The following is a 26,844-nucleotide window of genomic DNA, read 5'->3' as shown; positions in this document are numbered from 1 at the left end:
CAGGCCTGGAAACTCAAGCTGTGGTCCTTTCCAGCTTTACTGGACTCTAAGAGATTTAGCTGAGGTTAGAAAAAACAAGAGAAGATCCATCTCATCTTCTCCCATGCAAAAGCAAACCTAGCACTACCACAAACAGTGCAGTTTATGTTAGTGAAGTGTGCAGCAAGGACTGAAAATGCACAAAACCAGGAAGCTAGAAGTCCAGACAGGCTAACTTTTCCCCTGGAAAATCTGGCTAACAAAAAAGAAGTGGACCAGTGATGGCCTCACCCCACATATTACAGAACAAGTGTTTGGTAAAGATGTATATTTATTCACTTTACAAAGAAGGCGGTATTTAGTTGCAACAGCTCCATTTATAGACAAATATACTGTACATTATACTGGTGAATGGCTCCAACCTGTATGATACCTTGCCCTTAAAAATGTTTATACCACTTCAGCTTCCAATAGCTGAGCAAACAGCAATCCTTGTTCTGCCACTGAGATTAAAAATCCTTAATAAATGTATACGCTTTGCGTTACATATTCACAAGCATTTTGCCCTCCCTCTACCCCCCACCCTTTTTGTTTTTTTAATTTATTTTCTCCTCCCCACCCTTTCAAGACAAAGTCCTTCCCTGGGGTCAGCATTAAACTTATATACAGGCTCAATTAAAACAAAATTAGGAACCAGTGATAGTTCTGGTGTCCTTCCACAGCACAAGAAAAGTCACTGGATTTATACATATAAAAGTCTTGAGTCCAATTTTGTTTAAAAAAAAAGAAACAAACAGCAGGTTAAACCAGGCTGGCTATTAGACATTGCCACAGCCAAGGTGAACCTATGCAGGGATGGAAGGGGGGAATGAATAAATTCAATTGTGAATTTAAATATTACAAAAATATTTGTCTTTTTTTTTGAAAAAAAAGTAGCAGGATGCCCACTTGCTAATGCTAACTGAAGCAAGAAAAGAAGGTATAGATTGGTCTTTGATCCTTTAATATCTGAAACAAATTTAATGTAAACCAGAAACAAGTTTACCACACAAACGGCGGTGGCAGGTTTATTTCACTTGAGATACAAATGCATGTCCATGTGATGGGCTTAATCTGACCAGGAGATGGAAGAAATGTTTCATATAATATGCTCAGGGACACAGGGCGAGAGAAGGCTGGCGTGGTCAAACATTCTGGATTCAGAAGTGCACAGTACCCAGATGTGCTTCTGCACATAACAGAGTGCAGGCTCAGGCCTGGCCTGCGTAACTACGGCAACTTTCAGCAAAATGATCCAGAACTTAAGAGTTCGGGTGGCCCACTTGATTTACTAAGGATCTTTTTTTTTTTCTCCTTTAAAGTTGTTATTCTTCTTCACTTTCATTTTCTGGGTCCAAATCAGAGTCACCATTAATTTCTTTATCAACAGCCATTTCTTGTTCTTCTGATTGTTCCTCTTTTTCTTCATCTTCTTCCCAGTTGTCCTGGCAGGGGAGAAAAGTGGGGCGGGGAGGGAAGACAAATAGGAATAGCTGAATCCTTGATACAAGCACATGTGCCAACATGCATTTCTGTTACCAGAAACAGAAAGAAGAATCCAGACACAAAGTTTTACTTACATCTGAATCTTTATCAGCAATCATCTCATCTTCCGAGCCTTCCTCTGAAGATTCTGGAAATGGAAAATGCTGCTTTAGTCTGAAGAACAAACAATTTTATGCAGAGCCTTTTCCCTGATGAATGCCAGTTATCATGTGCCACTACACAGCAAAGATCTGGCTGCCACTTGAGCCATTACTTAAAATGGCTTTCTGCCTGAAAATATTTTGATCAGCACGTGTCAGGATTTGCACACAAAGGGCATGTCTGGACAAGCGCTGTTATGCAGTATGTGGCACTGCAAACATGTCTGCAGTGCCACATACCACACGCTCTGGTGTTCTCCATGCTGCAAGGGCCTGTTGGCCAAGCATGCGCTGCACCAGGTTTTTTTCTGCAGGTTTTTTACCCCTGGATATCCACAGGAAAAAAAAAAGGAGCAACACATGCTTGGCCAGCTGAAAAGTGGGACTGGGCAGAGCTGCACTCTGCTGCCAGCCAGGCTCCACTCAGCAGAATTACTGTGACTGCAGCCCTGGGAGGCCCCCAGGTGAGGCTGCTGGGGCCAGCACAGTGCTGGCCCCAGCCTCCCCTACCCCACCCAGGCAGCTTGCACCGTGCCAAAGCACCTATGGCATGGGCGTTCCCTGGGGACAAGTCACAGTGGCACAAGGTGCACCACTGCTACTTGTCCTTGGGGAACCCAACATCCATGCAGGTCTGGACATGTCCAAAGTGTTCACACAAGGACAGACAGACATCTTAAATCCTAGAGGCACACAAACTACCTTTTCCATTTCTTTTCATAAGAGCATATTTGGAAGTTCCTTTATTAAATCCACCTTCAGTAAAGATGTACTTCACACTAAGGACAAGACCCATTAAGTGAGAATACTGGACACGGAAGTTAAGCAGGACACTGGAATCAAATAACCACGGCTTAAAGGAAAAAGGAAGAAAAACGTCTACCAATGAACAGCTGCCTCATAATTGTGTGCCACCTTCTCCCTTCCATCAATTTCACCTCCCATACAGCAACAAGTATAGAACTGGGATGTACATGGCTGGCAAATGTGTGTGACAACTGGAACTCATGTTCAGCAGTCTGGGAGCACTCTCAAGATAGTCCCATAGAAAGCTTCTAAGCTTACCTTCCTCATATACCAGCTTTGCAGTCTGATTAACATCACTTACATCCTGAATTTTTTCTAGTGCTGCAACCTGAAAGGCATTTTGAGACAAACATAGTCGTGAATACCAAACTTCGAAATTATTCTCTCTTCCATTCCTCTTCTTTAAATTGTAGCTTAAGGACAACTGAATATCTTGGGGAGGGGGGAGGGCAGGGAAGGGAAGGAGGGAAAAGGAAAGGGAGAAATCATAAAAGCTAAAATACAAAAGCGGAAAAAATAAACCTTAACTGCTTAAAATTCTGATTATTTTTATATTACAAGGATTGGATCAGCATGCAGAAGAAAAACATTTAGTCATACCGTCTAATAAGCAAAACAGCATCCCAAACATACTGTAACATGAAAAATATGATCAACAGCAATCTGCTGATTATCATAAAGTCATAGAGAAGCAGGGTTAGAAAGGACCTCCAGATGTCTAGTCCACCCCCTGTCTAAGGCAGGATCATCCCTACCTAAAGGATCCCATATAAACCATAATTTAAAAACTACATAAACACTATCCTCAACCCTGACACAACACTGACCTAACAACCTAACCTACCACAGGAGAACCACGGGAGCTAATGTCCTGCTTCTATGAAATATTGTCAATAGATGCTTAAGAAATCCCAGGATAGAGGGCCCACCCCCCCCACTAGAGGAAAGCAACCTCCCACCCCAGTGTGCTCGTCTACCTGTTCACTAAGTTTAGTACCTGTAATTGCAGGTACAACCTTAACGAGCCATAAAATTGGCACTACTGCTAATTCGTGCTGGCACGTTTTTTTTGTGACACTAACACACAGTAGACTAATTCTACTGCACATTAGCATGGGTTTTGCCTGCTGTGCTAATATGCAGTAGAATTAGTCTACTGAGCTCAAAGTGTTGTGTGTAGATGTGCCCAGTCAGTATCAATTTGACCATGGGGTAAAATTCCTTCCTGACCCTAAATATGGCAATCAGTCTGACCCTGATTATATCAACTGGGAAGCATACTATGGACTGATGTGACCATCCAGTATCTGCCCTAAGTTGTGTATGACAGGTTTGGTCAGACCAAACTGAAATGGAAGTTAAGTCTCTGAACATTTCCACCCAACACTGTAGAGTTTATAACTTATATTCACCTGGGTGATAAGAAGATAGAGTTTTCCATGGAGGCGAGAGAGCTTCTGCAAGGTTTTTACTCTGCTCTCCATTAACTGGTACAGCATCCCCAGCTGAGGAACCAAGTCTGGCAACTTTAGAGAGAAAGAGAAATTGTATTAATAGGGCTGCCATGTCCCCTTATCTAACTTTTCACATGACAGAATTAACTGCGCTTTAGGGGCTGTCTTAAGAGTCCTTTCCTCATGTTGACACTAACAAAACACAGAACTGATATTTCATTGTGTTTAAATGAATCTCTCAAGCAGTCTGCTAAACAAGTACTTATGTCAGCTAAAAGCATAAGCCCTCAAGCCACATTTAGACCCTGGTGGAACTGACTTTCCTTTTTTCCCCTTCTTCACTCCATTCTTGTGAGCAGTTTTAAGAGTACTGACAGGCATGGTAGCATGAATGGAAGTCACACAGTTACAGCTGCAAGCCTAGGAATATCAATGCACCACAGTCCTGACCCATGAAACTCTCAATATAGATCTGAGCTTCTCTATATTAGAAAGGATCAATTATGCCAAATGACTGATTTCTGCTGCTGGAGCAAGACAGTCTAAATCCATCACCTGGGAAAGAAGGTAAAAACTACTACACTGGTTTACCCATGTTACCTATGCTAGTTCTCAAGCTCCAGCATACTTCTACCCTGCCAGCCAAACCAAAGATGAAGAGTTTCAGGTCTGCTACAGAGCTTTCTACTGCAAATACAATGTTAGTTTAGAGAATTCAGCCCACCCCAGAAATGAACACTATATTCAATCAGCAACATACCTGGGTCTGTTACTAGCATGCACTTCAGCCTGACTTGGTGCTAATGATATTACTTGTTCACAAAACAAATGTAGCAGTCAAATGAATTCTAGAGCATATGGAACACTTTACAGTAATGATATGATATGGTTTTTTAGAATTTCATTTTGAGAGTAAGTAGTGCCCCATATGTGACAACTAGGAGGGTAGATTTTTGCATGGAAAAGCAATTGCAAAAATTGACTTAAAACATCTAATCAGCCTTATTTACAAGCAAGTTACTTACTGTGGAAAGGTAGGATGCATGTATAGTGAAGATACACTTTAGCCATCGAACCATTTGTGAGGCACTGGAAGAGAGAAAAGCAAAGAATAAATCAAGAACATGGGTATGTAACCACTCCTGGCTTTCTGACCACTGAAGCAGATCAATATAAAGCAGTGAACCGTTTTGGTTTAAAAATGAACCCAAGCTAAAAAAAATTCTTCAACTACACAGAACATATGTATATATGCAGCTGTATTAGAAAAAGGGAAAATCTAAGTAGTTACGTTAAACTAAAATCTGCTATGTTACAACAGGGGTGAGCAAATTATGGCCCGCAGGCTGGATCCCGGTGTTGGGCATCTGCCAGTGCCCACTGGCCCAGGCCTGTCAGCACACAGCTTCTGCTGGGGCTGATCCAGGTATGGCTGCAGCCAGGTATTGCTCTGTGCCCACTGCCTCCAGCAGCAGCTCCTGCTTTTGATCTTGCTCCTACAGCACCATGCTGGGTGAGCAGTTTGTGGGGTGGCTCCTACCCCAGTGCATGAGACTCCAGCTTCAGCTCACAGCCACATTTCGATGAAAGGCAGCCAGGTTCTGGAGCCAGAGCCCCATGCGCCTGCTGGGAGCAGCATGGCATGGTGCAGCAAGAGCTGTTGCTGGAGGTAGGGGGAAGAGTAGCACCCAGCCAGCTGCAATGGGAACAGCCCACCAGAAGCTACTCCTGCTCTACTGTACTGTACCATGCCAGCAGCTTCAGCCAAGTGGCTCCTGTCCCAGGGCCCAGGCTCCAGCTTCAGCTCCTAGCCACCTTCCCAGAAGCCAGAGCTGGAGCCCCATATGCTGGGGCAGGAGCAATAGCAGGTTCCAGCAGGCTGTTCCCAGGGCAGCTGCAGCTAACTGGGTGCTGTTTCTCGCCCCACATCTCCAGCAGCAGCTCCTCCTCTCTCCTGCCTCTCTGTCCTATGCTTCTCTCAGCAGGCACACGAGAATCTGGCTCCAGATCCTGGAACCGGAAGGAAGCCGCAGAGCAGCACCCAGCCAGGCTGTGGGCACCAGCGGGAGCATAGCACAGGCTGCCCCTGGTGCTAGTAAGTGCAGCTCAGCCCCAGGTGAAGCACTGTGGGGGCAGTGCAGACTGCACAGCCCAGAGAAACACTGCTGCATGTGCCCCCCACCCCTGTCACTACTGTGAATTATGAAACTATGCAAGAATATCTGATGAGTATCTGACACACTTTAAGGAAGTATTTAGGAGTTTGTTTGTTTTTTTCTTAATTGTATGCAGACATTATTTGCCTGAGCTTCTCCCCATCCCGTTAGAAGAACATTTTCTGGTTTGTGCCCTTAACTCCGTAGTTTAATTTGAAGACTGAAACCTGTCGGCATTTGCTGTTGGCCACAAGATGAAAGCATCAAGATAGGTCCAGTAGGTGAGACGATAAGGGGATGCTTCATATTAGCATGCTTGCTCTCATTCTCTCCTATTTGAACTTGTGCCATTCCTCAAGCTGACTACCGAGTCCTGACAGAAACATCTCCAAACAGCTGGAACCTTGGTTGGTCATGTCATCATTTTCCTTTCTAGATGTTAGTCTTGGAATCACTGCAACGAAGCCCAGTGAAACATGCGAAAAGGCCTAACTCTCTTAAGAATAGTATTTTAAACTAGTTTGCGGGTCATTTTTCATACCTGTACGGGTGGCCTTGCAATCTCTTTGTAAGCTAAAGAAAAGAACAAGAGGTCAATTAGAAAAAGTGGCATATATGGCAGTTTTCATCCTGACATTAGAGTGATGTGACAGTCCAACAACTCAGGCAGTATTCAGTCTGCCAGAATTAGCCATCACAAAAGCTGATATATGCTCTAAAGGTTCCTCTAGCTGCTGCACCGACTGGTTGGGGAAGCTGAGTTTTCTTACAGTAACACGACTGAAGCTCTTACCATACGCAGTCATAAAACATGTATGAAAGCCAAGTTACAGCTGGCAGGACAAAGCAAAGAAACCCTATGAAATGTGTAGTTGTACTGCCTTCAATCAAAACTACTACAACAACTGCCACATAGCTGGCAAGCTGGAATGTTAAAGACGCTTACTGCTAAATGAAAAGAGTCTAGAGCAGACTGAAGAGTCCCAGGCTCTGAAGAAAACACACTTGCCAGGTGAAGATCTTTCCCTCTCCCTGGTCAGTCAGTCAAAGGCACATGCACACCTGAAAGTGTGACCCCTTCAAGAAACAGGTTTGACTAGAAATGCTGCACTTCAAATACATTACTTCTAGGGAGTTCACACTATAGGCTTAGGTTAAAAAGGAGATTGTTAAGGAAGAGTTTTCCATGGGGTGAAGCAACCCATCTCCAAATGCCAAAATTTGGCATTTCAAACCTTTTTAACTGCTTAATAATGTACAGCAACAGTCACCCGAGCACCTCTGACCTCACCCACTTATCCCAAAGTTTATCCAACAACACAAAGAAGATGAGCCTGGCTTTGGTAATATCTAGGGACCTACCAAACTCACGGTGGAAGCAGAGTGAGCAGTGTTTCCTTTAATCTTGCACGTTCCTCCAAGCACAACTTGCCCCTTTCCCCGCCCCCGCTGCTGATTAGCAGAGGACCTCTTGATGAGCAGGGAAGCTAATACCACGGTTTTAAACATAGTGACATTTTTGCCTCCCTGCCAGCAGCAAACAGGGCCATCAAGGGTCCCTTAGCCAATCAGTGGCAGGAGGCAAAAATGGTGCCTTAACTGTGGTTTTAAGTTTCGCCTCCCCACTGATCCGGAGCAAGCTGCAAGTGAGGCCCCTCCACCAATCAGCAGGGAAGGGGGACGCACAGGGGAACCTACAAGAATAAAGAAGCCACAGTGCACCCCACTTCCACCATGTTTTCAGTAGGTCCCTAGTAACATCATACTTTCCATGCATCTAGCTGCAGCCAAATAGGATACGCACTACCTCACAACTGCATAACCACAGGACCCATTTTATGGAGTAAAAACAGAAGATGCATCTTAGGACTTCCCTAATAAGAGCAGAAGACAAATGTATTTTGTCCCATAGCACAAGTACAGTATCTCCTACCTCGTGCAGCAGTGGAATGACAGCATGTACAGGTATCCTGGCTACTGTATTCTTTACTAAAGCTTCCTTCCTAGTTTGTAGCACTTTCTGTTAAAAAAAAATGGGGGGGGGGGGAAATACCATCAGAAACATTCACCATCAAGAAGAACCTCACATTTACAAAACATGGATACAGACTATGTCTAAGTCTCTGCCCCTCACATTGCCAACTCTGTACACTCAGACGGAAGGCATATGCAGCAAGGGAGAGGAGCAAAGAAAAGCCTCATTATGAGGCTCTTCCTAAGGAAACAAACACGTTAATATGGTACGCAAAACAGCAAGTCTGTATGTGACAAGTTGTTTTCCAGTAAGCTTACTGGTCACAGGGAGGAGGGGAAAAGTACTTGAATGGGGAGTTAACAAAAAATATCCTTTCCCTGACAGCATAAGCAGCTTACAGTACATAAAGGGCTGCTGGCTGCTGACCCTGCATTGAGATCTCAAAACATTTAACCTCTCTTCCTGAAAGCTATTTTTCTACACCCAGAGTAAGGGTGGGGTTATTAAATGAACAAATGTGTTGCATCTTATTACTTATCTCACCAAAGCACTTCAGAAGAGCTCTAGCCCTAAGTGGACTAAAAGTAAGTGACAGATTCAACATCGGATATATGGCTTTCAACACATACAAGTCACCCCCAAGTCTAAGTGGGGTTACTTGAGCAACGTGCATTGTTCTTTTAAACACTTACATTTAAGATGTCAGGATCATTGCTTTCCAAACCCTGAACCAAAAGCACTGCAAAGCTGTCAGTTTGTGGAAGGCCACCTTGTGTTTTTACTTTCATTGCATCGATATCCATTGCACCCAGGCGGTCTTCAATGCTAGCCTGTGGAACAGAAAAACAAAAAGTAGTATTATTTAAACCAACCTCCTACCTCATACATAGGACCAAGTTTGGTGGTCACTAATTGGGTTTTTTCAGCAGCATTTTATAAAGCCATCAGTTGAAGCATAGCACTGACCCTTCTGCAGCAGTATCTGCTGACAAGCACTGTCCTGTTATTTTGTTTAAGCAGGACAAGTTCTCCATGTCTCGCAGCACAGCTGTTCAACAGAGAAATTAGAAGCAGGTACAGGTGGGGAAAGAACAAGGAAATTAAGTTTGTACTGAGAAATAATGTTCCAGATAAAGCTGTACACCTTACTAAGGAAAGAGAATGCAAAAATACAACAAAGTTCTCCAACAATGCAACAAACTTATAAGGCAGGGCACATGGAATTTGGATGACAGGCTGCTTGTAGTCAAGAGGAAGTCAGTACACATCAAGTCCTTCCATGTAAAGTAATCATCAAAACCCTGTTTCTGCCCAGCACACTGAGCATGATTCTGTGTGCCAACAACAGACTGATTTAAGAGTCTGGTTTCACTATTAACATGTGACAAGAACACTTTACCTCTTTGCCTCCTGGTTTCTTTTTGTTTTTTGCCTTCTTCGTCCCAGAGGACTGGGGTTTGATGGCTGCGCTGTGTCCTGGGACTCCAGGCACTAGAACTTTGGCTTCTGAGTTCACAACAGGTGTTTTTACCTAGTAATAAGAGAGGGATCCACACATGTATGAACAAGAAGCACCTTTGTGTTTTCCATAGTTAAAAAAGAGTGGTTATTCTTTGAGACCCAAACAGAGGGTGTCTGCAACTTTCCACTGAAGGAAGTGTTTCCTAATTATTCCCAACAGAAATGCCTGAGTCTGTGCTGGCAATAGACACTACACACTTGCTTTATGTAGCACCTTTAAGCAACACGCGGGAATCATTTGACCTGCCATCAAAAGGCAGCAACTGTATAAACACTACAGGACAATTAGAGGAGAACTCATCATCACAATAAAACTGAAGGGAGGGTTTAAGCGATGTGAAATGGTTACTTAGATTAGAATCAGGCCAGGACAGCCACAGTTAGCAGCCCTAAATCACACAAAGAAACAACGCTGTGGGATCTTTAAAGAACATGAAGAAGATCAGCAAGTAGGGGTGCACTGATAAAGATTTTTTTGGCTAATACAGATGGCCAATTATTGACTAGCCATATCGGCAGATACCAATCCAATAACCAATATGAGGCCCATCAGCTTGGAGAGCAGCGTCCAGCCGATATGTCTGTGCGAGGGAAGAAGCGCTGGAGGCAAAATCAAAGCCCAAGCGGTGAGAGGGAGTGGGGCTGGGGTAGGCACTGCCCAGCCAGGGTGGAACAGGGTGTGGGATGGAGCCACAGGTGGCTCAGCCAGCTCCCACCACAGCACGCACCCCAAGGGGAGGCATGGGGGGGCATGCGCCCCCCAAATTTGTACCCAGAGCAAGGGTGGGCTGCCCGCTGCAGGCTTAGAGCCAGGGGCTGCACTGGCCTCTCCCTGGTGGCGGGGATGGGCCGGGGCTGTGCTCTGGAGGGCAGCGGTGGTTATGGCAAATTTTGGGGTGGCTGTAGCCCACCCCCTAGCCACCCCTCAGCGCTGCCACTGCCTGCCTCAAACAGCCCCGGCCCAACCACCCCTCCCATCAGGAAGAGGCCAGCACAGCCCCTGGCCCTGAGCCTGCCCTTGCCCCACGCATAAATCTGGGGAGCACATAACACCCCTGGGGATGTGTGCAGCAGCAGAGAGCTGCCCACTCATCCGACCCCGTGCCCCAGCTGGGCAGCGCCTGCCCCTGCCCCAATCCCTCCCTCACCATGGGTAGCTCTATCTGCACCCCCTACAGAACTAATCCAAGTGCTTTAAACTCCTCAGTAGGCATGCTCAGACAGCCAAGAGAAGAATGTCTTCACTGGAATTCGGCAATAAGTGAAACCAACATGGAAGTCATCACAGCATGCCCAATATTTTCTATAGCTTCACTTGACTGCATCTTTAACCTCACTGCTTTTCTGACTGCACAAGAATACAACCACCTGTCTGGCTGACAGTCATACACAGTGACCCCAAACCCAATGCATGTTGTATGATTAAGTGTCACAAAATGTAGCAAATAAATCAGTGGAGTTACTTCTCAATACATTTAGTCTCAAAAAGCTGACTGTACATTTACTCGTGTGGGAGAAAAGGAAGGGTATTCCCTCCTCAAATGACTTTCCATTTCTTCATCTAAAACTCCAATGAATTTCCAATGGGACCAGGGAGCATGAATGTAGAAAGGCAATCTGTAGAGCTGCCAGATGTATTGATACTTCCACTATGGTCTCCCCATACCAGCTTGGAAACATGATACGAGGTCAATTAACCTCACTGGACTTTACTTTCAGCCTTCATGGTCAACTACTCAGGTACTTCTTCCCTGGTAAATGGGACTATATGGAAGCCAGGTGGTGCTACTTCCCAGGCTAAGGACCAGTTTTACAAAGATACTAAAATAAGGTCACTCAAACTTTGTCTAACCAGGAACTACGCTGACATCTCACTGGGAAGTAAGTTGGTAAAACTGGGAATGCCTTCATGCTTAATAGAAATGAAAACCACAAAGATCACACAATGCAAGTTGCCATCTCTATTCAAGCAGCTTTGGGATCAAGATACAGCATTGCACACTAAAACCTTTAACAGCCATCAGACGAACTTGGGTCACATTTGCATGAATATGCAAGCAAGCACTATCTGTAGAAATCCAGTAACTTTTAAACTAAAGAGAGACCATGTAAGACCTAGCTCTTTACTAAAAGAAGTGGCAAAGTTTGTGGCTTGTTATGTACAATCAGAAAGAGAAACAGGGCATTTCAAAGCAAGACTCACCTTTGTCACAGCCATTTCCATTTTAAGCGTCAACGTCTTCTGAATGTCCCTTACCAAACATACATGGGATTCAGTGGTGGTCAAGGACTAATGGAGGAAGAAACAAACAAGCAAATTTAAACATTATCATGACGCATTTCTTAACAGAAAACACAAAAATCTCCTTTCAGACGGATCTACCAAATCACACCTTAGAAAGGAGACATTTTCCTTTATCGCAGGGCTCCAATTTAAAAAATCCCCCCCTATTCAGAGAGCAGTTTGACACTTGTGCTAGGGGCTTACAAAACATGGTTTCAAATTCAGTAGGTTTTACATACCACTCTTTCAATAATAGGCTGTAAGGTGTTTCCATAAACAATCATCAATGACTGCTTGTCTGAGCAAAACGCAGCTGCTAGGATAGGGACTGGTTTTGGTGTAGAGTCACTGTCATTTCCAGGTGTGGCTATCTGGATAGCGCAGTTTGATGTTAAGGGCTTTTTGCAGTACCTATGAAAATAGGAATTAATTGAAATAGATTTAACTGAAACACATTTACATTGTGCATTTCTAAAGCATCTTTTATGACAAGACTGCTAAAAAACTCAACCTCAACTGTTCATTCATTTTACAGAGAGGGTAAGGCAGGCACAGAGGAGTTAAACTTATCTAAGATGACAAACAGCAGAGCTAAGTATGGAAACTGGAAATCTCAGTTTAGTAGCCCTCTGTTCCACCTACTAGATAACCATCTCCCACACCCCAACAACCTGACATGCCAGAGAAACTCAGAACTCATCTTATGAACAGGTGTGGAAAGTTTAAGAAATGCAACACAATATTTAGAAAAGATTGAAAACATCTTTGACATGTCCCCAGGAGTTTGTCAAATGTAAATACCAACTCACCCATTTAAAATGTGTTCAAATAAATGCAGCTGTCCATCTCTGCATACAACTGCTAACTTCACTGGCTGAAAGGAAGTCACAACATGTTATTTTATATCATCACCTTCAATCATCACTTACCCTACCACAGAAAAACTGTACCACAGAAAAACTGAAATCAAATCACAAATGCGCACCTGTAAAAGATTTAAGCAAAATCTTCAAGGATTGGGAAAGCTCACAGCTGCCAAGATAACGTTTTGGGAATAGTTAGGGCAACTCTCAAGAATCAGAATATGGCTATTCAATATACTGTAGCTGTAATGGCTATTCAATAAATTGTAGCTCTACTTCAGTACTACTGATATGGCTCGGTCCTACCACAAAGCCTTAGATGAGGCAGAAGCACAAGTTTGGACAAGTGGTATTTAATAGGAGGAGGATTTCCAGCACCACTATATGCAGATAGCTAAAGGATGCTGATTCTAAGGCTGCACATGCAAACAAGGCAGTAGCTCAACCAAAACATTTCCCCCAGTTTAGCCAATTACAGCTATGTATATAATACAGAATACTCTCCCTGACCCCTCTGGCAATGGGTGGGTCTACCTAGAGAAAATGAAAAACCTGGCTTGAAGTATCATGATTCAAGGGATCTGAAAGCTGTACAGAGACACCGGTACTTAAAACAGAGACTGAAACAGGTTTATGGAACTAGTTTCAATTCCTGTATTTACCCAAATCCAAAATGACTTAAATTTAAGATAATCCCTAATAATTCAATTCTATATGCAGAAAATTTATAAATCTGTTCTGCCCCCTCCTCCCTGAAGCCTCTGCTCCCCCACCCACTTCCCACAGCCTCTGGCCCCACCCCCTGCTAACTGTCAGGCATGGCTCCAGCTCCACTCTCTCTTGGGCACAAAGCATATGAAAACTCCAACCCTGTCCAGCCATGCAGCAGTGTCCCAGGGCTGGAGCTACACTGCTGTCGATTGCCTGGGCAGAGGGGATGTAGCCTGTGTGTAATGCCTGGAAGGAAATAAGAATGAGCCAGAGCCTATGCTTGACAGTAGGCAATGGGGGGGTATGGGCTGCAAAGAGGTAGATGGCTGCAGCTGCTCTGACCTTGACCCAGGCTCAGGGCCAGAGATAGAACCACAGCAGCCCCGCCCCATATGTACTCGAACCCAAGACAAGCCACTGCCCCACCAGGTTAAATTGGGGGAGAGGGGTACTCATCTTGGATTTGAATAAATGAAGTATGTGCATAGTCAATAATAAGATGTATCTGCCCTTTATGCCATCAAGCTTCCTCTTGATTACCATAACGAAAGAAATACAATTTATGGACTATGTATTAAACACAAATTCATTCACTTAAAAAACCCAAAAAATAGGAACCCTCTAGTTCTATCAGTTCAGGAAATTGTGGCAATGCTCACACTTGTTTGGAAAAAAACAAACTTTCTATGCTACTAGATGTAATAAGCAGTAGTTTGATAATTAACTGGCTCTAACTTGTGAGAATGTTGTAAATAAACCTATGGGAGAAAGGTCTGAATATAAGTGCGCGCACAGCTTGAAAAATCAGTTTTCCTACATTACTACCATTCACTGCTCTTATCTAACACCAGTATAAATCAGACAGTTAACAACAAAACACCCATCCTTGCTTACCAAAAGCAAAATAGACATAAGCCAGGCTGCTTGCTTCCAACATGAACAGAAACCAGCAACGAAATAAAACCAAATTGTGCAACAAGTGCAAACTACTTCTCTTACCTCTTCTTTGCTTTCTGACACTGTCAGGTCAATGAAAATTGGTTCGTCTGTAACTGTGAAAGACATTACAGCATTCTTTTCTTTCCTATCTGACCTGATCTGCCTGAGGGAAAAAAGTATATTATTTAACACCAGGAAAAAAAAAAAAAAACATACACCACAAAGACATTCATTATTCTGCCCTCTGCATCAGCACCAAAAGGCAACACAAAATTACAAAACCAGTGAACCATCTAGAAAACTAGATAAATACTTTAAAAAACTACAAACAAAAAGTGTGATCATATAGCAAGATCACAGCATCCCTTAGTGACCTGAATAGAGAGTACTGGTATCACGCTCAGATACAAACAAGGAAATTCATGCCCTCATTCTACTGTCAGCAAGGCAAAATTGTCATCATTGCATTAATACAGAGTAACGCTGCTGTTAATTACTAAAAAACAGAATCTGATTTATTCTTTTCAAACAAGTCTATATTCCACAGAAACAAGCAAGATTTACTTACCATACACTAAGTAACCGGTCATGCACTGCTCCAGACAAGAAATACAGCCCAGTAATTCCATCAAAGGGTTGATTTTCATTTGGAGGTCGTACTGTTGTGAACATTAGTGATGAAACTGCTGTTGCATGGCCTGTGAAATGCTAGTGGAAACAAAATCTCATTTGAGAAGGGATGATGTAGTCATCAAGAACAACATTTTGAAAAATGTATCCCTGTGCTGAGAATTATTAGAGTCAGTCTTTACTAGAGTAAAGACACTTCTGTACTATTAGTAAAGCAGAACTATCCAATTACTGTGAGCGTCTAAATTTCAAGGAAAGGTTTCTTGAACCGTGTGGACATAGGACAAACAAACAGGTGGAAGTGGGAAAGCATTAGAAAGAAATGTGCCATCCTCCAACAACCTTGCATATTTCCAGCACTCTCCATAAGATGGTACCACACAAGTACTGCTGCTACTGCCCAAGAGTATTTCCTCATCTATTAATCTTTTTGCTGGCGTCTACAAGAAAAATGAAGACATGTTTTCATCTGCAATCTCTAGTCCAGCGCACGGATGAGCCAATGCACTCAGGATTTAAGTGAAGATCTCCTGTTTAACCCTTAAGGCACACAAGTACCATATTTACTCAAATAAAAGACTACACTGATGAGATGACCTCCCAATAATTAGATTCTATATAAGGAAATTTTATAAATGTTATCATTTTCCAGGTATAGAGTCTAATTATCGGGGATTTATGTTGAATTTGTTGATCTCTTACTGCTATAGCAGGGAAAATAAATCTGAGGGGGATCAGGTAGTCCTTTGCCTTCTGCTTCCCCCCAACTTTTTCCCTTGGCAGCCCCTTCCCACTCTCTCCTTATGGTCAGACCCTGCTCTCCCTGAGCGCATGGAAATGAGAAGCCAAGTTGAAAACAATAACCTTAAAATTAAACATGGCTGTAACAATTTGGGTATTACCCACGCACTTAGTTATTCCAGAATGCTACCTCTTATTTTTTTAAACTGCTGCAAATTTTAGCATAAGTATACCATAAAAACACTTTTAAGCATCACTTTGGCAACTACTTATATGTAGTACAAGCTATATTAGTCCAATGCCAAAGGTTCATAATTTATCATATAGTTCATTGGCCTGGGCCCCACCAGAGTGAAGAGCATTTCAAGCCGTAGTGACCCCACAGTTCAGCAGTGCTCAGTATGTGTCTGTACTCCAAATACACTCCCCCCTCCCCCCCAACCAAGGGCCCATGTGCTAATTAGCCCCCACTCATGACTGGAACCAGGTATTCTTGTCACAAATCCTGGGATGCTGCAAAAATGTATATGCAGATGAGGCGCAGGGCAACCTGCTCCGACTTCACCTCATGGAGGGCAGGGCCACACTGATCATGTACGCCAGGCTGAGAGAGGGTCTACATATGCAATGTTGTGGCACACCATGACTTGTAAAAGAGTCAGCAGTGAGGGGGACTGCGCTTTATGGGTACTATCATATATCTTATTCAAATGGCTACACTAATCTAGTCCTGTGGTACGTTCTCATCAGCATGTTTACCCAATGTAAGCCATGTGTTTTATAGTCATGCTGAGTGTTGGCTGCATTTAATCAACTATATAGTTGGTTTCCATTGCTGAACACCTGCTGCTTTTGGCATTTTAACAACAGACAATGTATTTAGTGAGATTTTGTTGTATGCAATTACAGGATGAGGGACTCGGGAGGGAAACCTTGTCTTGAATTTCAGTAAATACGGTAGTTACATTCTACTTGTTCAGACCAAGTTTGGTCTATCCCCGTGTCTCCAGAACTTTAGGATTTTTGCTACCAGACCTCCTCCTAACTGCTTTGATGGCAAGTTAGTAACTGACCATTTAGAGATAAGGCTAGCTGAGGATATTATGAAGTCTTATTACACCTGGTCCCTGAATCCCGCTGTCATACAATCCATTATCACTTCTGAAAGCAGTTGGTTTGGCCTATCTTTTTGTTTTTGCATTCAGAATAAGGAACACATGCAAAAAAAGATCCAGGGAAAACAAACGCCACGTGAACTTGTACTGAAAGTTTGTACAGGGGCTACTGGCAACAAGCTCAGACACAGCCAAGGAATTTAGCGTCTTCATTCAACTGTCAGCAGATCGAAACCACAGTTGAAGGTATCATCACAGCAGCAGCTTCCAGCAACCCCTGGCCTGACAACTGTTTGTCTTGTGCCACAACTTGGACACACTTTATTAGGAAATAGTAGCTAGGCAATGCCTGTTTAACCCCGAAAAAAAATACTGTTTAGCATATAACAAGTCACTCACTCTGTAGACTTCTTTGGTCTCCAGGTCCCACAGTTTGATAGTTCGACCAGCTGAAAGTAACATCTTCCCATCTGGACTGATGCACAGTGAACTGACGCTGCTATTGTCGCCTTTCCATTTGCTAGATTGAGGGCGGAGAGGATGTGCAAGAAGAGAGGGAGGCGAGGGAAGAAGAAAGAATATGTTGCTTATCAACACAACTTCCAACTTCTATCAGTAATGGTGAAGCAACCAAGAAAAAAAAATGCATCACTTTTAAAAAACTGCAGATGTCACAACTATATTTCAAAAATCAGAAAACATGTGCTAACTTAACCAACAATTCTACATGAGATTCAGTATTGATGAAGCGGCTGCCAACTCAGAACCTAACAGCCTGTACACAGATCAGGAGAAACATTTACTGCATCAATGCACAATTCTACCTCCCTCCACCCCTCAAAAAGTATACTTCAATTAGTTCTCAAAGGGCCACTTCATGAGTGTTATTCAGTTCTCATTGCTAACCAATCGTTGGTCCCTTTCTGTTGAGGCTGCCAAGAAGTATTTCAGTATTGAACATTAATGAATTAAGGACTGATGTTCTTGGATAAAAGTGCAATATGCTGCTGTAAACTCCTGCACCTTCCAGGAACAATTCAGTGGCAGGATAATTGCACTGGCCTTTAAATTCTAAGAAAAGCAGCAATCTACACCCAATTCAAGAGGTGCTCCACATGAACATCACACATTTTGATTCCTTGCTACTGTATTCAGAATGGGTTTTTTGGAACATCTCATTTACCAAGCTCATTTGTTGCACATTATCCTCAATTGAATTCTGAGAAAAGGACCTAAACAGAACAGGTTTGGTTGCATAGAAAAGAATTTCAAGAAAGGCTTACTCCAAGCAACATAAGACATAGCTTAAATCCCTCAGTTACAATGTAGAAAACCCTAACAATTTGTTCTTAAAGATATTTTTAAATAAAACAATACAGAAAACAATGGTGGTACTGTGATACTGATAACCAGTATCCAGGATGCAGTCAAGGAAACATTTACAGCTGGAGACAAACAGCAGCAAAGTTTTGAACTCAAGTTTGCATTCAGAATGGGAGGGAACCAGCTAACCTCCATCCCAAAATTCAAGGGTGATACCATATGACTGCAGAGTAGTAAGGGTACTTAAATTTAAGAGGATGGGGGAAGGGAGGAAAAGTTATTTAGGCAATTAAAAATCAGTTAGCTTGAGCTCAATAACGTACTTTAAAACAAATATCAACGGAAAGAATAAATTAAAAAAGGTAAAAGGAAAATGTTAGAGGTGCACCAATAAAGATTTATTGGCTAATGCCAATAGCCAATTATTAACCAGCCATATCGGCGGATACCAATCCAATAACTGATTTACAGGAATACAGCCTGGCAGCTCCGTAAGTCTGTGGGGGAGAAGGGGTGTGGAGGAGAGGGGGTATGGAGGAGGGCAAATTGAGGCCCCCATGGTAAGGGAGTGCAGCAGGGCAGGCACTGTCGAACAAGGGCAGCAAATGTGAACCCAGGGCCAGGAGCGGAACAGAGCCACAGGAGGCACATCCAGGGCACATGAGGCGGAAGGGAGGGAGGCCTGCTGCCGCTGCACACATGCCCAGGGGAGGCATGGGGGGCATGTGCCCCCTTCGATTCATGCAAGGGGTGGGTGCAGGCTGCTCACTGTGGGCTCAGGGCCAGGGGCTGCACTCAAAGCGGGCAGGGCAGTCTCAGCTGCACGGGGCAGGCAGCAGTGCCAGGGGGAGGCTTGAGGGGCTGTGGCCACCCCAAAATTGCCCATAGCCACCTCTCCCAGCCCCAGGGTTGCATTCACTGCCCTGGCTTGGCAGTGCCAGCCCCTGCCCCTGCCCCACTCCCTCCCTCACTGTGGGGGCCTCCATCTGCCACCCCCTCCTTCACACCCCCTGACTTACTGGCAGAAGGCTGCTTTTCAAGGTGCTGAGCTGCATTCCTGGCTGCATGCATGCTGCAGCTGTGCTAATGCACACAACATTTATCAGTGACGTTATCAACCAAAAAAGCCAACTGCAAATAATGTTAATTTTCCTGTTATCGGTGCCGATCCGATATGTGACTGATATATCGGTGCACCTCTAGGAAAAATAACAATAAATGCCAATCTTGGCACTCACTCTCCCTTGCTATAGCTCTGTTTGACTGCACTTCAAAACAGAGCCAGCTGATGCTGGCAGCCAAAAGGAAACCATCCTTACTGCACATCAGTAGTGAGCAAAACCAAGTGTATAGCATCATAGCAAGGCATTCTGACGAATGGACATTAGAGTGTTTCTTTGCCATCCCCTGATAGGAGAACACTTTTCAAAGCATTTAAGTGACCTAGACACCAAAGTGCCACTGAAAGGGGCCTGAGGGTCTTAGATCTTTCCCAAAAATGTTACACTTCTCCTAAGCTTACTGAAGTGCATCTGCAGACATGAGCAGAAAAGTCAGACTATGTGTGTGTACTTGCCTTATTAAGTTCCTTAAATAAATAACGTTAGTAGTTCAAGTTTGAAAGTCACAGCCACACATGAGATGCAACAGATAGACATAAACCAATAGTGGTAGGGACTCCATGCCCCTCCATACCAAACAGGAGAGGTAGAAAAGTCGATTGAGAATGATAAACTCAGGCCCAGAACAATGGCAAGCACAGAAGAGCACACCAGTTCCAGCTGTGGCCATGGCTCCTCCATGCATCCCAAAGTCATTTTGCACCACACACTGGGCTGGCCAGGGACATGCCCAGCACATGGTGCAGCATGGACTGTGCAGCTGCCATGGCTCCTTCACTCACCTGGAAACACGTTGTACTTCAGGATGCTGCTTGCATTTCTGCCATGTCCCAGAGCTTGGCAGGCCATGCGCTAGGGAGCAGGTGCAACAGCAGGGACTGGAACATGGGCTCCAGAATGTCTCCAACTGGAGAGGGATGGGCAGAGCAGTCAGGTAATGATCTGTGCAGGGCCGTGCTTGATAGACTGCAGTGAATGGGAGATGCTCTGCAGGTAGGATTGAGGTTTGCAGTGCAGAGGGGTACCTGCCTTTAATCAGTGTATGAGCAAGGGCTGCCTGCCCCCAAACTCCTAGGGTTTGTAGGGGGCAGGAGTTTCTCTAGAGGGTCACTCCCACTGCTGAGAAATTGCATGGAGCTAGAGCAAGTTCAGTAGTCCTTACACATGTGCTTTGTGAAGGAGTATCCCAGTGTCACATTGCAGTTGAAGATTAATCTCATATAAATTATATACTCCAGCCATCATCACAACTGAGCTGTGCTAATTCAGTCCTCCATTACTGAAAAGTTGCCAACCCCTGCTCTAGAGAATGGACACAGGTGTTGAACAAAAAGCAAACAAGGGAAGTTGTTTTCCCTGGTAGGTGCTGTCAGCATGTCACATTTATGATTGGTTTTACTGTGTTATTTCTGGTCAGTGCAAGCTAACAGATTCACCGCGGAAGTGGCCCAAGCCCAAGCAGGAAAGTTATTGGAAAAGGAAATTCAGTCGGACAAAGCATGAAGCACTACCACATTGGCCAGCTCTCCACCTACTCCGCAAAACTGGCACTGTATCAAAACAACACTAGTGAAGGAAAAGGATAATGGTGGCCAAGACAACACAGGCGGTACAAGGAGACAAAGAAAGGTGTCCTCAGCCCAGAGATGGATAGACAGTATGTCAAGCCCATTAACAGGTCTATTCTATGGGAACAAGCAAGGTGCTTGCATCCCTGTCCAAGTTCTGCAATGGCAGATTCTGAGCCACTCCTGCAGTCACTACAGACTCGGATATCACATCTATATCCACCATCCACATCCATTAAATATTTCACTGGAACAGGGCAACTCATGAGTGAGAGCAGAAGTGGGCTCTGCACAGAGCTGATGTTACTGGTATAGTGGCTGGCACCCAGATTGGCTCTATGTACAGAAGGTCCTCCTGTCCTACATGCAGCCTTTGGAAGGACCCCAGCATCAACTGCACTCAGAATCCTCATGGACTAAAAAACAATATTGGACTCACTCTACAAAAAGGCAATTTAATACACAGCAGAAATGCAATAAAAGAATCCCACCAACATATTCAATAGAAAGGAGAAAGCAATAATGGCTAGAGGTGCACTGATACATTAGTCCCATATTATATCAGCACGAATATAAGGAAAATTGACATTATCTGCAATCAGCTTTTTTTTGGCTGATGTGGCTGATAATGTTGCTGATAAATGCCCCATTCACGCGTGCAGCTGCAGCACAGCGCACAGGCGATCAGGAGCGCAGCCTGACAGTGTGGAGAGCAGTGTCCAGCTGGTAAGTCTGTTGTGGGAGAAGGGGCAGAGGAAGGGAAGGGGGGGGCTCAGAGTAAGACCCCCAAGGTAAGGGAGGGAGTGGGGCTGGGCAGGCGCTGCCCAAGGAGGGGCAGGGCAGGCCATGGGATGGGACAAAGGTGCAAGCAGCCACCCGGGAGACGCAGGGGAGAGATGTTCCCACCACTATGTGCACCCCAGGAGGGCATGGAGGGCATGCACACAGATTTGTGCATGGGGTGAGGGTGGGCTGCTGCTGCGAGCTGGGGCCAGGATCTGTGCCAAGCGCTTCCCAGCGAAGGGGCGGGGCCATGCTCAGGTTAGGAGGCAGCGGCGCTGGGAACAGGGCTGGGGGGGGGGAGCTTGCAGCCACACCAAAATTCACTTTATCCCCCCACAGCAGCACCGCTACCTGCCCCGAGCACAGCCCTGGTCCAGCTCCCGCGCTGGGAAGAACCTGGCACAGCCTCCGGCCCCAGCCCACAGCAGCAGCCTACCCTTGCCCCACACACAGATCCAGGGGGACACCCCCCCCCCACCATGCCCTCCAAGGGTGCACATAGTAGCCGGACCCCCTACCCCCTGGACGAGCCACGGCTCTGTCCCTCACCCTGCCCCACCCTGGCTGGGTAATGCCTGCCCCTACCCCAGACCCACTCCCTCCCTCACTGCAGAGGCCTTAATCTCCCCACCCTCCCTTCTCCCCCCAGCCCAGACTTAGCAGCCTGATGCTGCTCTCCGAGCTGCCAGGCTGCATATCAGCAACTGGATCTGTATAGGCTGATACGGCTCATTAAAAATCAGCCATCAGTACTGGCCCAAAAAATCTGTTGGTACACCCCTAATAATGGCAAAGAGAAACTTTGGGATGATAGAAAAAGTGTAGCTTAAATAGGCTAGTAAAAAAATTTCATTTTAAACTTCAGACTTTGTAGGCATAAATACCATATCAGACCGTGTCAATGAGGTACACACTTAAGATCCACCAACCTAAATTACCAATTTTCTCTAAAACAATTAACAAAATATGGACTTCAATGGAACTGAAGCACATGCCTACAAATAAGCATGTGAACTTGGGACTGTCAAAGTGGCCAAAAAAGGTGTGTGGATAGTGAGATTTACTAGTACCTGGCCCGTGTATTAACCTGCTAGCGTGACTGAGGGCTATGCAAAGAGAAAACATAGCTTGAACACGCTGAATGATGTCTCCCGACTGTAAATGGCATTAGCACCAGTAGAAATGTTGCTATCTACAAATAAACCAACCCTTCCTCATAAGTAGGGCTCTACTTAACTCGCAATGAGACGAAGCAATTTCATGGCTTGGTCATGGCACAAAGAACTGATTTTGTGGGTATTTCCTGGAGGCACCACCCCTTGCTCCCAATTGGCAGAGCTGCAATGGGTGGGGGGAGAAGAGATGGGGGTGGCAGCCATCTTTTCTGCTACGCCTCATGGCACCCTGCTAGCCAGCACTTTCTTCTCCTGGGGCAAGCTGCAAGGCCAAGCTGCAAGCAGCAGCAAAAACCATTGGCTCCCACTGGGAAGCTGATATTTTATTCATTTTTGCCGCTGGTGCTGTTTATTTAGTGGCTTCCATTAAATCTGCAAAGCCATGTTTTAAGTAGACCCCTACTCATTAGCGTTCAATCCAGGGGCGGGCCATTTCGAGCGGAAGGCTGCTTACACAGTTTTGGCAAGCTGTTGAGGGCTGCATAGATAGCCCTGCCCCTTGACAGGTGCCCTGCCCCCAGTCACCAACTTGGGACCAACGTCCCAATGTCTTGGGACCAATGTCTTAGGGCTGGCATCGGTGGGGCCCAAAGCAGGGTGCAGGCTGGCAGGGGTCTGTGGAGTTGGGCTGGGCTGCACCAGCAGGGAGAGGGGGGAGCTGGTCATGCTCCATAGAGCCCCTGCTGGCCGGGACCCTGTATCCCTGCCACCCTGCTCTGGGTCCCGCTGGCATTGGCCCCAGGACACTAGTGTGGGCCCTGTGTTTCCGCTCACTCCCAGTGACCACCAGCCCCGTGGTACAGGCAGGGGGCAGCCCCAATCCCCTGCTCGCTGGCAGGGAACGAGCTGGTGCTAAGCATGGGGATGCCGGAAAAGCAGCACCTCCCCCACCCCATGGCCAGCACTCTCTGCTGCAGCCGCTTGCAGCCTGCACGGGGCTGTCCTGAACAGGCACAGGCAGCCCCACATGGGCTGCATGCGGCTGCAACACAAGGCACTGGGCACGGGAAGGGCAAGGGGCCACTTTTCCCACGCTCAGCACCAGCTTGTAACCTGCTGCCAGCCTGGGCCCCACGCAGCTCCAGGCTCACCAGTCGGGGCTGTCCCACTGCAGCAGCAGCTGAAGCCCCCCCCCCACTTGCCATGCCAGGCAGTATTTGCCACCACCACCTCTGGGCTGCCCAGCACGCAAGCTCCAGGCGGACAGCAGCAGCAAATGCTGCTTGGCGCAGCAAGCGGGGGGGGAGGGGGGTGGCGCGGCGCACAACTGCTGCTGCCGCAGCACAGCACTGATAGGCGAGCTTGGAGCCAGCGCGGGACCCAAGCTGGCAGCTGGGGTCGGTTACAAGCTGGTGCTGAGCGCAGGAAAAGTGGCCCCTTGCTTGCCCCGTGGCCGGCGCCCCGCACTGCAGCCACTCGCAATCCACATGGGGCTGCCTGTGCCTGCTCAGGACAGCCCTGTGAGCTGCAAGTGACTGCAGCAGGGAGCGCCTGCCACAGGGCGGGCAAGGGGCTGCTTTTCCCTGCACTCCTTCCCTGCCCAAGGTCCCCACCCGTTACCTGAGGTTCCGGTGCTGAGGCAGCCATATGGTCCCAAGGCCAAAAGCCCCTGCTGGGGCTTCTTGCTGGGGTGGGGGCGGGGCCAGGCAGGCCCTGCTATTGCGGTAGCCCGCCAGGCTTCCCCTGGGTCCTACTGCCCTTGGTTCCTGTCATTTTGCAAAAATGGCAGTTTCCACAATCACCGCAAAAACTGGCATTCCCCATGATTTTGTGCAGAATTGCCAAAAAAACCCCAACTTACTAAAAATAAAATACTGGCTCCCCAGTGGGAACTAGTGGCTGCTACAACTCAGTCTCGCACAGAAGGGAGCAGCAAAGAAAGGTGTGTGGATAGCGACACCCCTGCCTCCTTCCACCGCTGATTGGCCTTGAAGGCTACCTTTTGTGCAGTCTTACCCCTCTCCGCGAATCAGTGGCAAGGGGAGGGACCACATGAAAGGCAGCCCTCTCAACCAGTCAGCAGAAAGGGATGGGGCCAGTGGTACCCCTTGGCCCCAGGGTGTAGGGGCAGAGGGAGAGGAGGCCTGCTGCTAAAAGATTTAGAAATGGTACTGGGCACCACGAGCAGCCGACAATTTGTATTTCACCTCTGCGTGCTTTAAGTAGATCCCAAAGTATAATGAATTAAACGTCTTACAAAAATGAAATGCAAACTGTACATACGATGGCTTGCTATATGAGAACATGAAGATTACACAGATACATGCTTAATGTATATAGTTTCTTACCACAAAAATTCGAAGCGCGACTGTAAGATTTACAGGATTATGATGGAGTAAAACGATCCAGGAGATATTTTTGCTTTATGCATTTACGTGAAGCCACTGACGAAACAAAGACATCCCACTGACAAGAGTTCCCTACAGGAGTCGGATGGGCAAGTGGGACTGGGATCACAGGGTGGTGACAGCACAGGGCCAGGTCCGGGGCCTGAGGCCAAGCTCTAATCCACTTCCGCACTTCCCTGCCCATGGAAACAGCACCCATCACAGGAACATGCAGCAAGAGGATTGTGGCTCCGCTCTGGGACCTGGACCCATTCTGTCACCACCCTAAGATCCCAGCCCTGGACCCCTGGCCCATTCACAGACACCGCTCTCTGGCCATCATCAGCCCCATCCTATCCAGCACAGCATGCCCTCCCCACAGGGGGTCTGAGCTAGTCGTTATGGAGACCCCACCTGTCTGCCCACATGCTCCATCCAGTGCTCCCAGCAGTGGGTGGAAGGACAGACTGGCATGCCAGGGCAGCAGAACTGAGTCTGTCAGTGACGCTGGCAGCAACAGCCAGAAGTTGCAACCATCAGGGCTGCTGGGAAGCCAAGCCTTGACGCCACACTCACCCAGCCCCGCTGCATGCCAGGGACCTGCCACAGGCTGAATAAAATCTCTTGGACGGGCCAGATCCAGCTCGCAGGCCATGTTTTGCCCACTGTGGTCTACACCAAAGTGGGTGACCACAAGAGTGATGGCAGGTCATTTTACAAATGTGCTACAGACATTTGCAGCAACGCATAGTATACACTAGATACAATAAAATTTCCGTTATCCGGCATGAGCGGGGAACGCTGGGTGCTGGTAATGTAAAAATGTTGGTTATCTAAAAATACCGAAGCCAGAGGGTAGGGCTTCCATGCACTGGCAGCATGGGGGTGTGAATGGTAGAGTAGCAGCACGGGAGGGGTTGCACATGGCTTGCACGCAGCAGTGGCACAGGGTGGTGGATGGCGGCAGCACAGAAGCAGCACAGGGTGGTTGCACACAGCAGCATGGAGTGGGGGATGGCGGTGGCATGGCAGCAGCAGCACAGCACCGGTTAAAAGAATATTCTGGCATTCTACTAGCTGGCAAACAGGGATTTTACTGTAAAATGCCCCAGTAACTTTCACACTACAGACAATAAAGTAAAAAAAAAAAACAAACAAAAAAAAGCACATGAAGTCGTTACAGGCTTATTTCACAATATTTATGGTTTCTTCATTAGAAGACATTATTTTGTCATGTCCAGGTGTTAACAGTTTAACCTGTAATTTTTCTTCATCATTTTGTCTTACTAATCATCTTTGGTTGAAAACTCAAAAAAGTGAATACTTAAAGTAATATTTTAAATCTCTATTTAAACATCAGAACAACTAGTCTGATATATGACCTGGTGAGCTCTCAGCAGTTCACAACATGGTTAAGAAAAATGCTGGTTCACCAATTTTTAAAAAACTACAGCCTACACATTTAATAAATTGCCCCAAGTTTAACTGTACAGTAAACTATCTTCATCTAGTGTTGTAAGGCACAGCATTTCAACAGCTTTATCACATTTCAGTAAGACCAGACCCCAAACTAGAACATTTATGAAATCAGTTTAATGAAGACATTATAGTCATACTTGAATGGAAATGAAAAGGAGGTCTGAAAAATTCAAATTTATTGAGAAATCTCCTAACATGAAGGTCAGAC

General features: G+C 45.9%; 1 protein-coding gene and 2 non-coding genes across 3 annotated transcripts in view; all 3 read right to left on the bottom strand.

Moving 5' to 3' along the window:
* Positions 1-292: 292 nt before the first annotated feature.
* WDR43 (WD repeat domain 43) overlaps positions 293-26,844 on the bottom strand; it is a 36,738-nt gene continuing 10,186 nt past the window's right edge. The window contains exons 4-18 of the mRNA XM_059717184.1: positions 17,260-17,380; positions 14,943-15,082; positions 14,435-14,537; positions 12,671-12,735; positions 12,101-12,272; positions 11,781-11,867; positions 9,456-9,587; positions 8,749-8,886; positions 8,015-8,101; positions 6,623-6,654; positions 4,951-5,014; positions 3,884-3,997; positions 2,730-2,799; positions 1,599-1,651; positions 293-1,463 (exon numbers count right to left, since the gene is read on the bottom strand). Coding sequence (XP_059573167.1) covers positions 1,344-1,463; positions 1,599-1,651; positions 2,730-2,799; positions 3,884-3,997; positions 4,951-5,014; positions 6,623-6,654; positions 8,015-8,101; positions 8,749-8,886; positions 9,456-9,587; positions 11,781-11,867; positions 12,101-12,272; positions 12,671-12,735; positions 14,435-14,537; positions 14,943-15,082; positions 17,260-17,380 — 1,498 coding nt within the window. The 3' untranslated portion in view covers positions 293-1,343. The remainder of the gene's footprint in view (positions 1,464-1,598; positions 1,652-2,729; positions 2,800-3,883; positions 3,998-4,950; positions 5,015-6,622; positions 6,655-8,014; positions 8,102-8,748; positions 8,887-9,455; positions 9,588-11,780; positions 11,868-12,100; positions 12,273-12,670; positions 12,736-14,434; positions 14,538-14,942; positions 15,083-17,259; positions 17,381-26,844) is intronic.
* LOC132248043 (small nucleolar RNA SNORD53/SNORD92) lies at positions 10,790-10,868 on the bottom strand. Its single transcript, XR_009459398.1, has one exon. It is a non-coding gene; the product is annotated as a small nucleolar RNA SNORD53/SNORD92 (small nucleolar RNA).
* On the bottom strand, positions 17,038-17,121 carry LOC132248045 (small nucleolar RNA SNORD53/SNORD92). The gene has a single exon (XR_009459400.1). It is a non-coding gene; the product is annotated as a small nucleolar RNA SNORD53/SNORD92 (small nucleolar RNA).

Source organism: Alligator mississippiensis, chromosome 1 (genome assembly GCF_030867095.1).
Source record: "Alligator mississippiensis isolate rAllMis1 chromosome 1, rAllMis1, whole genome shotgun sequence".
Lineage (NCBI taxonomy): Eukaryota > Metazoa > Chordata > Crocodylia > Alligatoridae > Alligator > Alligator mississippiensis.
Note: the sequence above shows the minus strand (reverse complement) of the source record. Positions and strands in the feature narration are given on the sequence as shown.